The 13,380-nt window shown below is 37.3% G+C and overlaps 2 protein-coding genes, 1 long non-coding RNA gene and 5 other non-coding genes across 10 annotated transcripts; 1 reads left to right on the top strand and 7 right to left on the bottom strand.

The window, feature by feature from the left end:
* The first annotated feature begins 49 nt into the window (after positions 1–49).
* ppp1r11 (protein phosphatase 1, regulatory (inhibitor) subunit 11) lies at positions 50–2,747 on the top strand. The gene is made up of 3 exons (XM_039680595.2): positions 50–183; positions 927–1,035; positions 1,323–2,747. Exons 1-3 carry the CDS (start codon positions 94–96, stop codon positions 1,502–1,504), a joined length of 381 nt encoding a protein of 126 aa, XP_039536529.2. The 5' UTR covers positions 50–93; the 3' UTR covers positions 1,505–2,747.
* A 2,223-nt stretch (positions 2,748–4,970) lies between these two features.
* Positions 4,971–9,077, bottom strand: c18h6orf47 (chromosome 18 C6orf47 homolog). The gene is made up of 2 exons (XM_039680588.2): positions 7,446–9,077; positions 4,971–5,142 (listed from the first exon to the last, which is right to left on the bottom strand). The coding sequence occupies exon 1, from the start codon at positions 8,422–8,424 to the stop codon at positions 7,474–7,476; it is 951 nt and encodes a 316-aa protein (XP_039536522.2). The 5' UTR covers positions 8,425–9,077; the 3' UTR covers positions 4,971–5,142; positions 7,446–7,473.
* Positions 9,078–10,649: 1,572 nt separating this feature from the next.
* Positions 10,650–13,379, bottom strand: LOC120485062 (uncharacterized). 3 transcript variants are annotated; one of them, XR_005623844.2, is made up of 9 exons: positions 13,001–13,379; positions 12,514–12,570; positions 12,214–12,276; positions 11,953–12,007; positions 11,679–11,736; positions 11,422–11,464; positions 11,267–11,330; positions 11,039–11,089; positions 10,650–10,861 (listed from the first exon to the last, which is right to left on the bottom strand). It is a non-coding gene; the product is annotated as an uncharacterized LOC120485062 (long non-coding RNA). The 3 variants fall into 3 exon arrangements; XR_005623843.2 differs by having other exon boundaries at positions 10,650–10,856; positions 11,953–12,012; positions 13,001–13,377; XR_005623842.2 differs by having other exon boundaries at positions 11,953–12,012; positions 13,001–13,375.
* Positions 11,157–11,225, bottom strand: LOC120485471 (small nucleolar RNA SNORD52). Its single transcript, XR_005623895.2, has one exon. It is a non-coding gene; the product is annotated as a small nucleolar RNA SNORD52 (small nucleolar RNA).
* Positions 11,536–11,602, bottom strand: LOC120485473 (small nucleolar RNA SNORD52). The gene has a single exon (XR_005623897.2). It is a non-coding gene; the product is annotated as a small nucleolar RNA SNORD52 (small nucleolar RNA).
* LOC120485472 (small nucleolar RNA SNORD52) lies at positions 11,806–11,872 on the bottom strand. Its single transcript, XR_005623896.1, has one exon. It is a non-coding gene; the product is annotated as a small nucleolar RNA SNORD52 (small nucleolar RNA).
* On the bottom strand, positions 12,081–12,147 carry LOC148971005 (small nucleolar RNA SNORD52). The gene has a single exon (XR_016147487.1). It is a non-coding gene; the product is annotated as a small nucleolar RNA SNORD52 (small nucleolar RNA).
* On the bottom strand, positions 12,350–12,416 carry LOC148971004 (small nucleolar RNA SNORD52). Its single transcript, XR_016147488.1, has one exon. It is a non-coding gene; the product is annotated as a small nucleolar RNA SNORD52 (small nucleolar RNA).
* Position 13,380: the final 1 nt, after the last annotated feature.

Genomic DNA, 13,380 nt, shown 5'->3' with positions numbered 1-13,380 from the left:
CTGAATATTTGTTTTCTAATATTCTCTAAATTGAGGCCAGACTTTCATCGATCGAACGCCTCTGGGAAGGTTTATTCTGGTTTCATCAGTGCTATGGCGGAGGTCCAGCGTAACGTTACAACGAGTGAGACGATAACGGAGACTGTTCAGGTTCAGACGGGCACACCGCCTCCACCGCAGCAGGTATCCTGCCCTATTTACTGAAGTGGACACCATCACTAACCACACTTTGCTCGGAATAATTCAGTTACAAGAGCTGAGACCTCTTGTAATTAACTAAGTTAATCGTTTTTTAGTTAGCATGTAGACTAGCTAGATATCAAGGCCTGTTTAGTGTTTAGTAATCAACATGTTCAGAAGGGTTTATGTGCTCAACTGGTTTGGCAGTGTGTGTTATGATCTTAAAATAATCCCAATCGCAGCACAAATACACCTGAAAACGGTAGTTACCATGGTAACTTAAACGCCTTTTTCAGTTTAGCATTAGTTACAACAACTACAAGTTACTGGCTTCAAAAAATACAGAAAAATTGTGAAATTACTCAAAAAGTCCTGGGAATAGCACCGATTATAAAACAAACAAACAATAAACGTTACTGTAATACATTTTAAATAAACGTGCCAACATTTCTCATACAAAAAATAAATAAAAACAAAACTGAAATAATGAATAAAAACTAATATATAGGACAAAACGCATAAGAAAATTACTACAACTCTAAAATGATAATGAAAAGTATATAAAATATTTATGCAATTAAAATTCAAAATATTAATAAAAACTATAATAGTGTCTCATTGGTAGTACAATGGCTGTGCCATACAGCATTTGTAATAGTTTTCGCGGATCCATGATGGGAGCAGGGATCATTTTGACAACATTGTCATGTAAACGTGCCCTAACAATCTCCATATGATTGTTTCAGGAGGGAAGAAGCTTGACCATCAAGCTCAGGAAAAGGAAGACAGAAAAGAAAGTGGAGTGGTCCAGTGACACGGTGGACAATGAACATCTGGGCCGGAGGTCTTCAAAGTGTGAGTCACAGATCTGGTGGTCTGAATAATGGATGATCATTCAGTCTGTTTATCTATTGAGAATTTCTTGTAAAACATAAAAATCTGTTTAGTAATTGGTGTAGGACAGGCAGATCTGGGTCATTTCAAGTCTGCTTTAAAATAGCTGACCTTAAAAATTGGGTTTAGAACGACCTGCATCTGTTTAAAGCGGCGGATCGAATGTTTCATTTCTTAAAATAGAACGTCCTCAGCTGATTTGTCTTTTTGCTGTCACTTTCTTCTAAAAAACACTTTGATATGTCCAGGTTGCTGTATTTACGAGAAGCCAAGACAGTTCGGTGAGTCTTCCTCGGAAAGTGATGGAGATGACGAGGAAGGCTGCGGAAGTGCGCATTGTGTTCTGGGACATGGGACAAGAGACAATGAACACAGGGAGGGTGGTGGGACCACAGCGCCACCTAGTTCTGGGGGAACAAACCCTCGCTAGAAGTTAGTGGGAGAGTCGGCATGAAGGGAAGGGTAACGGGCGGCACTACATTCATAATCCCTCATCCTCACTCACACTGAATTACATCACGCCATCATTGGGTGTCAAAAGCTTTTTGATGAATGAAAGCTTGTAGAGCAATGCAATGTGATTGGTTTTCCTCGTGGTCATTAGTGTGATGACTTGGGGAAGACTAAACCCTTTTTGTGATCTGAATGCTGCGGGAAATTTGTTGTACATATGACATTGGTTTTTATTTCTTTTTGTGAAATCTATAGTTATTTGTTTGTGTTTAACCACTTGATCTTACCGGTTATGTGTCCACAAACAATATTTTAATTAAAAACCTATCTATGTAATTCGGGAAGGTTATACCTCTGTGCGAATTTGCAGTATAAAAAATACATTTTATATCTTGCTGTGTCACATTTCTAGGAGCAATATTTCTTCATATCACTTGAGGAAATTAAAGCGTAATGTGTCGTGTGCTATAGTGAATTAAAAAAAAGACAGATTTCAGGAACTCAACCCTTTGAATATAATTACAGGGGCACATTAAATCACCTCCATTAGTTTTCACAAGTTTGATTGAGTTTTAGTCGGGCTCCCCTCAGACAATCAGGCCAGTAAGAAACTCGGCATGTACATATAAAGACATTAATGTGTTTAAAACGTAGTAAAGTGGACAGAAACTTTTAAATTCATTCTGAATGTGAGGTGATAATGGGACCTTGATCATTACCCAATACTGAAGTCAATTAAAAAGCAGCGGTGAAATATAGATATAGATTTGGCAATTAACCTTTTTATTCTCATGTGAAACCCAGGGGAAAATGTTTTGGTGTGTGTGATTGAGAAGGTGCCTCACGATGGCTGCTTTTATTCATCAGCTAAAAGTGGGAGAGGTGCATGCTGTCTGCATGATGTATAGTAGTTTGATTTGAGCTTTAAGGATTACTTATGTGGTTATAAAGAGCACGGGAAGGTGCATGACTGAATGCTGGCCAAGAACAAAATGCACATAGCATCATCTCTCCACCGATGTCAGATACAGTTTACATTCGATTCCCATCAGGACCATCGCATCAGTCATCTGTATCCCAGCATTCACATGCATCTGTCGTCCCTTTACTGTGAACACACCTTTATGTACATAGCAAAGGTCATAGAGTGGATTTAACATGAATAAACAGATGTTAAGTTATGTTCTTTATATCTATTAAATACTTAACGGCAACCTGAATGTGTCGTCAATGTTTGACTCCCTACCTGATTTTGTTGTACATGTACATTTATGTAAGACATTAATAGATTATTGGTAACACTTTACAATAAGGTTCATTAGTTAACTACATTAGTTAACATGTACAATATGTGAACAATACATCTTCAGCATTTATTAATCTTAGTTAATATTAATTCCAACATTTACTAATATGTTATTAAAATCAAAGGTTGTATTAGTTAACATTAGTTAATGGACTGTGAACTAACATGAACGCACGATGAACAGCTGTATTTGTATTAACTAACATTAACAAAGATCAATACACACTGTAACTAATGCATTGCTCATCGTTAGTTAATGCATTTACTAATGTTAAATAATGAACCTTATTGTAAAGTGTTACCAGATTATTAATAGATAATCTATTCTTATTATAGAATGTTATGTTTGTGTGTGTGTGTGTGTGTATATATATATATATATATTATAATCAATTATTAATAGATATCAGATGCTTTGGTAAAAAACAGGCATGTTTAAAATGACAAATCATAATTTTAATATACATTTCCAGCATTGAATGGAGCTGTGGATCAATGTTTTTAAAGGGATAGTTCACTTTGAAATTAATTTTTGATATGTTTTAGCTTACCTCAAGGGCATCCAAGATGTAGGTGTCTTTGTTTCCACAGTATTTTCTATTTTGATATTTTTAGGTCAAACCGTTGGTGTCTATCAGTCATATAATGCAGGTATATGGGGTCCACCTCAAAGAGCATGCACAGAGAAGTCCAAATTAAACATGATTCAATGACTCATACATGTAAATACACATTAATGGCCTAAGACACGAAACGAGCGGTTTGTGTGAGAAAACGAACAGTTTTCTCAGTTTTCTCGCGGGTGCTTTGTGCCTGTGGTTACAAGAGGTAAAAAACTATATAAATACTGTTCGTTTTCTCACACAAACCGACCTGTGGCAGTTTTTTGAAGAAAGTCACCATAGACATACTCCAGACATGAAATGTGGGAAAGGGAAGTTTATTTGAGCTGTGAGGACTATTAAAGACTCAGTGTGCAGCACTTAAGAGCTGTAAATGTAGATCTCTCTATCCCACAACCTAGATACATCTATCCTTGAGCTGTAATCCATTTCACTCTACAGCTGACATTCCTATTCACAGCCGCCTGGTTTCAGCAGTGGCCCGCACTTTAATGGACTCGAAACTTACATAAAAAACACATTTTAAAGTATTCCTCCATTGCTCAAAATTGCAGTGAACCAACAAATCTAGCGCAACATTTCAATGCTTAAATAACTGACATGAACAACCAAGAAATTGATGAGTCAGTACCATAAAGAACAGAAAAAAGAAAAGCATTTCAAAAGGTTTTTGTTGTTCTATAGTATCATGCATAGATAAAATGCTATTTTTGGGACACATTCAGAAGGAGAAAGCTATTCTTACAAGCGAGAGTCACGTTTGTGCAACAAAGCATTACATATTAAGCTTTCAGTATGCATCTGTGCAAAATCACTTCTATCATTACCCATAATTCCCTGTGAACTGGCCAAAGTACCAGATATCGTGAGGCACAAAAGATATGATAATCAACCGACACATAAATGAAGCAAATAAGAACGACAATACATTTGAAATCAATCAAAACGTGCAGTTAATGGCTGTGATGAAACATACATAAATATATGTCAAGCACAGTGGATCTAATGACGCAAGGAAGTCCAACGGGTCGAATGAATGAAAAGAAAAGTGTAGAGGTTTGCTGTATGTAAAAGGTATTCTTTTCAAATTTTGCATCCATTTCCTTTACAATTGCGCTCAAAAAGTTCACCAAGCTTGTCTGTGAGTGGACTAATGGGCTGAATAAAAGATGAACTCAATCCATTACACGGAAGAGCACATTAGAGAAATGAACAGTCCAGAGACAACATCGAGCTACGAATAAAGTGACACATGCAGATGTCAGTTGTAAAGGTGTTGATCACCATCTAAAAATAAAACGAATGTTTTGGAATAAACAACTAGTCGATTCACCGGATGAGCCTTCAGAATCATGCAATATTCCACCTTAAGTCTCAGAATCAATCATAGCTGGTTCTTCGGGTTTGTAGATGACTTCCTGTCTTGTGGCAGATGTTGTTTATCACTCTAGTGTTTTACTCATTCACTTCTACTGCTGGTGTGCTATGTCAAAATTGTTTTTGGGAAAACTAAAAGTACATTTTAAAGTGAGGGAAAAAACCTATTGGTGGAGAGGAAGATGCGCTGGTATATTTAGGATGTTCTTCAATCGCTCTCAAGTTGGTGGAAGTTGTGGGTGGTCGGTGTTGAAGTGGCTAAATCTTCATTGAGAGATCATGGTACTGGACTATCAGTATTTCAGCAACCTGTGGCAGAAACAGACACATTAATGACAGTTGCATTATGCAATATGAGAATCTCCCCTGTTCGAACTCGTTCGTCAAAATGAACAAATCTTTTCCCGAGTCAATGCGTTCATTTCGTTTGTTGACACGAAAAAAGATTCGTTCATTTTGATAAACGAGTTCGAAGAGGAGAGTCACGAACGCGCATCACAGAAGAGAGCAAGGCGAGCATTTGAGCTTATAAAACTTTAGCTTTGTTTTGTTATTTTTAAATGAGCGATCGTTTCGCTTGATAAGACCCTTATTCATCGTCTGGAATCGTTTAAAGCCCTTTGAACGGTTTGCAGTTTGTACTGAAACTGTCTTTTGGACCTTGAACCGTTTGGTTACCAGTAAAGTCCATTATATGGAGAAAAATGCTGGAATGTTTTTTATCAAAAACCTTAAAGTCCCTGTAAAGTCAAAATTAAGTATGTGTTCTGAGTTTGTCACACCACAGAAAAATTTGTTTTTAAGCCACCCAGCCAAATTTGAATGATAAAAAAGCTGGCAAGTACATAAAATAAGCTATCAAAATCTTGAAAAAATGAGCAGTTATCTCTGTTCTCAAACGCTGGGGGCGTGTCCGCTGGCTCTGCTGAAACCACACCCACTAGCGGGAAAGCTGTCGACGGTGATATTAGGTGAAACTGCTAATGGTGAAAAACTGTTTAACGGTCTAACTCCACATTTCAGTACTTCACAGTTCACAGTCTTTGTAATATGTTTTAGCAATACATATGCAACATTTATAATGTGTTTAGAACTTTTTTGTAGAACTGCCTTTACAGAGACTTTAATTTCTTTTCGACTGATAAAATGGGGGCGAGTAAATTATCAGCAAAAGTTTTTTTTTAACGTGAACTACTCCTTTAACTTGAAAGGAACCGTAAATTGAAAACTGAAAATCCTGCCATAAATTTACCCTGATGTTGAGCTTTGCTGGAGGGAATATGGATTTCAATTTTGGTCTGTCTGTTGCAAAGTTATAGTATGACTTCAGAATACTTTAGATATATAAAATGAGTTGTATATAGACTACTTTCATGATACTTGATGCTTTTTGAAAGGTGATTTTGCATACACACATTTGTTGCAATTGCATGGCAAAGAAAAAATTGGATTCAACAGGATTTATATTTTCTTTTTGTGTGAAAGTCGCACAGAAAGCCATTGTTTGAAACAACATGATGGCGATTCAACGATGAGACGTTTTTTGGGTGAACTATCCCTTATAGCCAAAGAGGTCAAAACATATCAATTCAAAGAGTTTAAAATCAAATTATTATTTTTAAGACAATGTCAATTTATAATTTCTATCAACTATCGGAAGTGCGACATGAACCAATCAGCTGGTGCCAAGTAGTTAATGCTTTGAATATCATCAGCTTGTGTTAAGGACCCATCAGCCTGCCATTTAAAGTTTCATAACAGAACTAGTAATTTATTTACACCCCCATAAACAGTCTTTGTTTGGGATCATGCATTTTCAAAGATTGTCCTCCTCCCCCAGAGATCATATCAGCCGAGAATGATGTAAGACTTAAAACCGCAAGCTGGTTCACAGCTCTATGAAAATGTCAAGCTTGTTTTTCTGTGGTTGAAAAATTACAATCCATGGTGTTGTGGGATGTTGCCAGTGTTTTGTCAAGCAACTACTAGTGTCCTTTTTGCACATTGCGAAAGTGCACGCCATGCCGGATTTACAGTAATTACAAAATTTCCACTTGTAAAAAAAGTGAATGTCCTCGTACAACTCGTAATTACAACTTGCAAGCTCAGAATTTTCAGCTTGACGAGTCCGACTGCAGATTCGTTTTTGCCATTGATAGTGTTGCGCATAATTCCAAGTCTGAGGACAGGATGTCATCACATAGGCCTAATTACGACATGGTTTACAAATGAATGTTTAGAAAAAGTAAAAAATGTAAATAAAAGTAATCAAAATGACGCTTACTGATTTTTTAATTGTTTACCTGCATGTCACGAGACAATTAACCAAGGTTAGAGAACTGTGAACATGCAAATGTGTTTTTTTAAATATTAAATTAAAAAGGAAGTACACGTAAATATTTTAGGCAAAAGTTTTTGGGCTGGCAATAATATTTTTAGAATCCCTGGTTTCGAGAGTAACAGCACAGCTCTCCTTAACAAGCCTCAAGATTTGAGTTATATTTTGAAGTATACTTGCAGGTTTGTGATTAGTAGTGGATAGATTCGTAAAATGCATAATTAGATAAAAGGAAAGCAAATCAAGAAAACATCAGACTCCATGGGCAACTTACCCAGTTTTACCTGACTTTTCCTAAGTCTTCAACTCTTCTGTTTAACTCCATTTTTGCTTTCGTCAGTGGTCTGCTGTGGCTTATTCTGCTCCCATATGTCGTCCTGTTCCTCCTCGCCCTCTTTGACCTCATCATCACCTTTCCCATCATCCCCCTCTGCCAAAGCCTCATTCTGCCGTACGCTCACAGAGATGACCAGGGCTTGCACGATACCATAGATCAAAGCAAACATCATCAGATACTCCTGTACCGCCCACAACAGTCCGGCCATCCCGACAGATGCCACCAGAAACATGGCCATCCCATGGAGCCACAGCTTCAGGGCACCCTGCACCCCTAGCACATCCAAAATGATCTTGGTTGGAGGGGATACTGTACTCAGGAAGCCCACCACGAACAAATCAAAGAGGTGTCGGAGGAAATTAAAGCAAATGTTGTAGTGCTCAGGCACAATTTCCCCAGTCCACGAGCGAGAGAAGAAGCGGAATGCTGCTGATGGCTGCTGAGACAGTGGCGTGGGGGATGGCGGGGGTGTCCCGTAGTCTGATTCCCCGTCCACTTCGTCACAGTCCCATGTACCTTCATTCCACCCGGCACATTTCTGCTGACGTAGCCCGGTGGACGTCGACCACCAGGGCCAAAAAGAGTATCTGGATGGAAGCATTCTCCACCACCAGCGTGAGGAGCTTTGGGCTGCTGCTTTCTCAGGCTCAACAGCAGGCCCAAACGCCCGAAGATCTTCTACTTCCAATGGCTTAAAACTCTCTTCGGTCTCCCAGAATTCCTCAGTGAGTGTCTTTTGGTCCTTTTTGGTGTTCTTGCCCCTCCAAACCCAAGCAGTAAGTCCCCATAAACCCCATCTGCTTTCAATCTGACTGTCCATTGTTACTGGTTTCTCTGGTTTGGTCTTACTGCCCCAGGACGTGTATAGATTTGCTGGACTGACCCACCCCCAAACTCGCCCTACAACTGCTGTCATGTCTGCACTATTACTTTAATACGCACAAAGAAAAAAACTATTACATAAATAAAGTGTCAATGTGTGAAAATGCTAATATTTTTAATGAATTGTTAATTAACTTTTAAATTGCAAAACAACTATAGTATTAAGCAGTAATGCGAACATGTACCTCTTAAAAGTTACAAAATAAAAAAACGACGGTTAGTGCCCCTTTAAAAGACAACATGTAAAGTTGTACAATGCCACACGTAACGTACAAGGCATCAAGCAACGACACCTCAACCGACCTGTATTAAGGCGTGATTGTATTAGAGCAAATGAACCACAACATAACTTAGGGCCACACCCTTGAAAATTACTCTGATAAGAAGAAAAATTAATTTTAATTAAATTATAATAAAAACAAAAAAAATATACATCACTGTGGAAGGAGGGTTTAATACATTTTTTTGCTCTAACGTTACAAGTTTTTTCCTCGGGCGAAACGGCGTCGGAACCATAGGTCGGAACAAGCAGACCGACTCTTTAAACAAAACTTTAAGCGCTAAACTGTGTCGATGTCGAACGGCGAAACGCTATTGACTGGATAATCAGACATACCTCCGAAATCAAATGTTTGATGTAACTACAATAATAAATTACAGTTACATCTTCGGTACATCACAGTCGCTGCTCTGCTTCAGTTGCTAAAAACAGTTCAGATCACTTATCGATGCCAGCTTCACATTCCTGTTCACTACCGCCCTGCACAAACATAAATGTTTCAAATAATAATTAAACGAAAGAATGGGAAATTATATAGTCCGGTGTAATTCCAGAAGATTTCCAGGCTTTTGACAGAGACAACGAAAAAAGAAATGCAATAAAAGCTGAGTGTGCACGAGCTGGTTTAATAATGGACTATGGGAAGTGTGACTGACTCATTCATGCGAATCGATTCTTTCAAATGTCTCAAAAAAGTGAGTGATTCTCGTTGGATTTTTGACAGAAAAAAAAAACGTCTCGATAAAACCACATATATTCGCATGTATTGCTGTTCGTTACGAATCTGATGCAAGGTCATAAATAGTATACCACTACAATTACATTTATGCAATTTGGAGAGGGTTTTATTCAAAACGACAACCAAGCCTTTTTCCCTGAGAGGCAACTATTTAAAGTGTATCATGAAAGGTTTATGAGAATTGTACTATTATTATGCCTTTTCGAATCCGGAGTATAACTCTACTTTTACTTCATATAATAAGACGAATGCATTTATATATGAAGCCGGCGTATCATACAACTTACTTCATATAGTAACAAGTATGCACAAACAAATCCATCCACCATTCTCAGTTTAAGAATTTAACCAGTCTCTTTCAAACTGTTCTCAGGTCAAACAATGAGTTTCAAGATTCATTGAAAAGATCCGACTCAAAAGATTCGTTCAAAAATATAGCGTCATTACGCATTAGAACGTGAAGAACAAAAGCGGTTACAGTGTCATCACTGACCCAATGACCTTTACTTTGGAGATGTTTGGCAGTCCGTATAAACTTAAAGTATACAGTTTTTTAGAGCGTGCGCGTTTGTCACAAAGTAGACTAGTCGCAAAAAACAAACAAACGTAGAGAGACAAATATGATGAACGCCACAACCAAGAGAAACAACGGTTTCCATAATAAAAGTCCTTTGTGATACAATCAAACAGCAAGTGTGATGTGCTTGACTCCTTGGCAAAACATCTCAGGTCGCTATACAAACTGATTATCTCAAATTATATATATTTTTTTTAATCTGACTGGAGAGATATTTCATAAAGAACCAAATTCATACTTGAAAGGTTTGACCAATTGGCTTTATGCCCAGCTGCACTACTTCCTGAACTTCAGCCAGCTCCTTGTTTCCTGTCTGCCATTATTGGCCAATTTGATTAATTCAGGTGTGTCTGATTATTGTTGCCATGACTACTGAGGTCAAGCACACCTGAATTAATCAATTTGGCCAATAATGGCAGACAGGAAACAAGGAGCTGACTGAAATTCAGGAAGTAGTGAAGCTGTGCATAAAGCCAATTGCAAAATTATCTTAATATAAATTTACAAGGTGTTGCTATAGGGTAGGGTGTGGTATGAGTGCTACTATACAAATTACCTTTAAACCATTTTTTAACCTTGATCTAGCAACATGAATACGGTGAGGCATAGAATTAGATGTATAAAGATGGACATGCAACTAAAAAAACATAACAAAACATAATATCAAGCTGTAATTTTTTTTATTTTAAATGTAAAAGTAAATTAATTCAGAAAACGCCGTTTACAAAGAATTGGAAAGTGAAAAACAAGCAGATACTAAAAATAAAATAAAAAACAACAATGAAAAAATAGTTTCAACTGATACACAATACAAGAGAAGCTTGACATTGTCCCGCTGACCGGCCACAACTCCTCTGCCACGACCAACTCCTGTCCTTTAAAGAAAACAAATGTATTAGGATTACAAAAACAATAAAAAGTGTATCAGTTATCTGTCAGTGTTTCAGTGCGCCGCGAGAAAGTTACTTCATTGACTTTCAGTGGAACCGAACTACGCACTCATCATTAACACAAGCTATAATCAAAGATAGGTTTACTGGACCAGTACTTACGGGTTGGCACATTCACCAATCTTTGGCACATTATTCTGGCACCACATCAACCTGAAAGAAAAAGCCAAAGTCAATCAGGAGATCTTAATTACAAATACATGTTTATAATCCAAAGCTGTGCTCAGAGAAATGTGTAAAGAGCTTCATGTTTTCATCAGAGACTCTAGTCTATTGAATCATCACTGCACATCACTAACAAAAGATCAGCTCTGCTAGGATAACACCAACCTTTTTAGATTCATGGACTCAAGACATTAATGTCTACCTTGGCTTCAAATCCTTCATTGAAAACCTTAAAAATGGAAGAAAAAAAAATGTTAGAGATCATCATGGACCACATTGCAAAGTCATGGCTCATGGGAATAAGAAATGCGTTTTCTTACTGGTCGTCTACTGTTGACATGAAACATCCTTTTGGGATCCAACCTGTAAAAATAACTTGGACATTTAGGGACATTTCAAGCCACTTCCATTCAATCACAAAGCTGTACTGCATGTGTTCAGTGAACTATAAACAGCTTCATGGTTAATTCAGAGACTCTAGTCTAATGATTCATCATTACATGCAATAATGGACAATATGCTTTCCTTTGAAAAGAAAGACTAATTGTTAAAGGTGTTCATTGACAAACTGTCTTACCTATTGGATGTAAATGGTTGCATCAGCTAGGTGGCAACGTCTGTTTCACTCATCCAACCTGTGAAGGTAATTTTGACATTTAGGAACATCCTAGTCACTTTTTCACAATCACAAGCTGTACTGCATGTGTTCAGTGAACTATAAAGAGCTTCATGGGTAAATCAGAGACTCTAGTCTAATGATTCATCATTACATGCTATAATGAACAATAAGCTTTCCTTTGAAAAGAAAGACTAATTGTTAGAGGTTTTCACTGGCATAAATTATTTCTTACCCATTGGATGTAAACGGTTGACATCAGCTAACCCGGCAATGTCGGTTTCTCCCACCTAACCTAAAAAAAAAAAGGTACATTTAGGAAAATCCAAGTCACTCTTACTCAATCACAAGATGTACTGCATGTGTTCAGTAAACTATAAAGAGCTTCATGGGTAATTCAGAGACTCTAGTCTAATGATTCATCATTACATGCAATATATGCTTTCCTTCGAAAAGACAGACTTGTTAAGATTGGCATTGACAAACTATTTCTTACCCATTGGATGTAATGTAAATGGTTGCATCAGCTAGGTGGCAACATCTGTTTCACTCATGCAACCTGTGAAAGCAATTGACATTGACATTTAGGAACATCCTAGTCACCTTTACTCAATCTCAAGCTTTACTGCATGTGTTCAGTAAACTAAAAAGAGCTTCATGGGTAATTCAGAGACTCTAGTCTAATGATTCATCATTACATGCAATAAATGGACTATCCTTCGAAAAGAAAGCTTTGCTTTCCTTTGAAAAGAAAGACTAATTGTTAGAGGTTTTCACTGGCATAATGACTTCTTACCCATTGGATGTAAATGGTTGACATCAGCTAACATGGCAATGTCGGTTTCCACCCAACCTAAAAAATAAAAATACATTTACATTTAGGAAAATCCAAGTCAGTTTTACTCAATCTCAAGCTGTACTGCATGTGTTCAGTGAACTATAAAGAGCTTCATGGGTAATTCAGAGACTCTAGTCAAATGATTCATCATTACATGCAATAATGGACAACAGGGGCTTTCAATCTTTTAAGTGCTAACTTACGGACCACCAAATATGAACATCCTACAAAATTAAAAGCCAAATTTATATTTGTATACATAAAATACCCCAATTATTTTCACCTTTTCAATTTTAACCAATTGATTAAATTATTAATTTTAGCTCATAACATTTTTATAATTGCTGTGATTACTATTATTTATTTTACATTGCCTTTTTCTGAACTCTTCCACGGACTCCAGTTTGAAAACCCCTGAAAGAAAATGAAAATGTCTCATACTCACAGCAAAATTCTTGCAACTTCGGTCCATTTCTTTGTAATTTGGTTCTCGACTCTAACACGACTATATTCAGGATTAGTAAACATTTACAAACGATGAACATAATATTCTCAAGTCATATTCGATAAAGCTGGACTATAAACAACGTTATCTATCTGCGACCACGAGGGCGAGGCCATAAGAGCCTATCTTTTTGCAGGTCTTTGGTTAGCGTTAACGCACGCACGGGCCGTCGGCGTAACTTACACAACGAATTTAAACTCATGTTTTTCGTATTTAGCACAAAAAAATAAAGTCCGTTTATCACTAACGATATCTCTAATAATAATACTGCAACTAGACTGCAACCAACATCCGCAGAACGACAAGAATCGCGCAACGTC

Source organism: Pimephales promelas, chromosome 18, assembly GCF_988280905.1.
Source record: "Pimephales promelas chromosome 18, fPimPro1.hap1.1, whole genome shotgun sequence".
NCBI lineage: Eukaryota > Metazoa > Chordata > Actinopteri > Cypriniformes > Leuciscidae > Pimephales > Pimephales promelas.
The sequence above is the reverse complement of the archived record's forward strand: the minus strand, read 5'-3'. Positions and strand labels throughout refer to the sequence as shown.

Coding starts and splice junctions, on each gene's coding strand:
- c18h6orf47 (XM_039680588.2), bottom strand. CDS start 8,424: ATGACAGCAGTTGTAGGGCGAGTTTGGGGGTGGGTCAGTCCAGCAAAT.
- ppp1r11 (XM_039680595.2), top strand. CDS start 94: ATGGCGGAGGTCCAGCGTAACGTTACAACGAGTGAGACGATAACGGAG. Junction 184..926: donor CACCGCCTCCACCGCAGCAG/GTATCCTGCCCT, acceptor TGATTGTTTCAG/GAGGGAAGAAGCTTGACCAT. Junction 1,036..1,322: donor GGGCCGGAGGTCTTCAAAGT/GTGAGTCACAGA, acceptor TGATATGTCCAG/GTTGCTGTATTTACGAGAAG.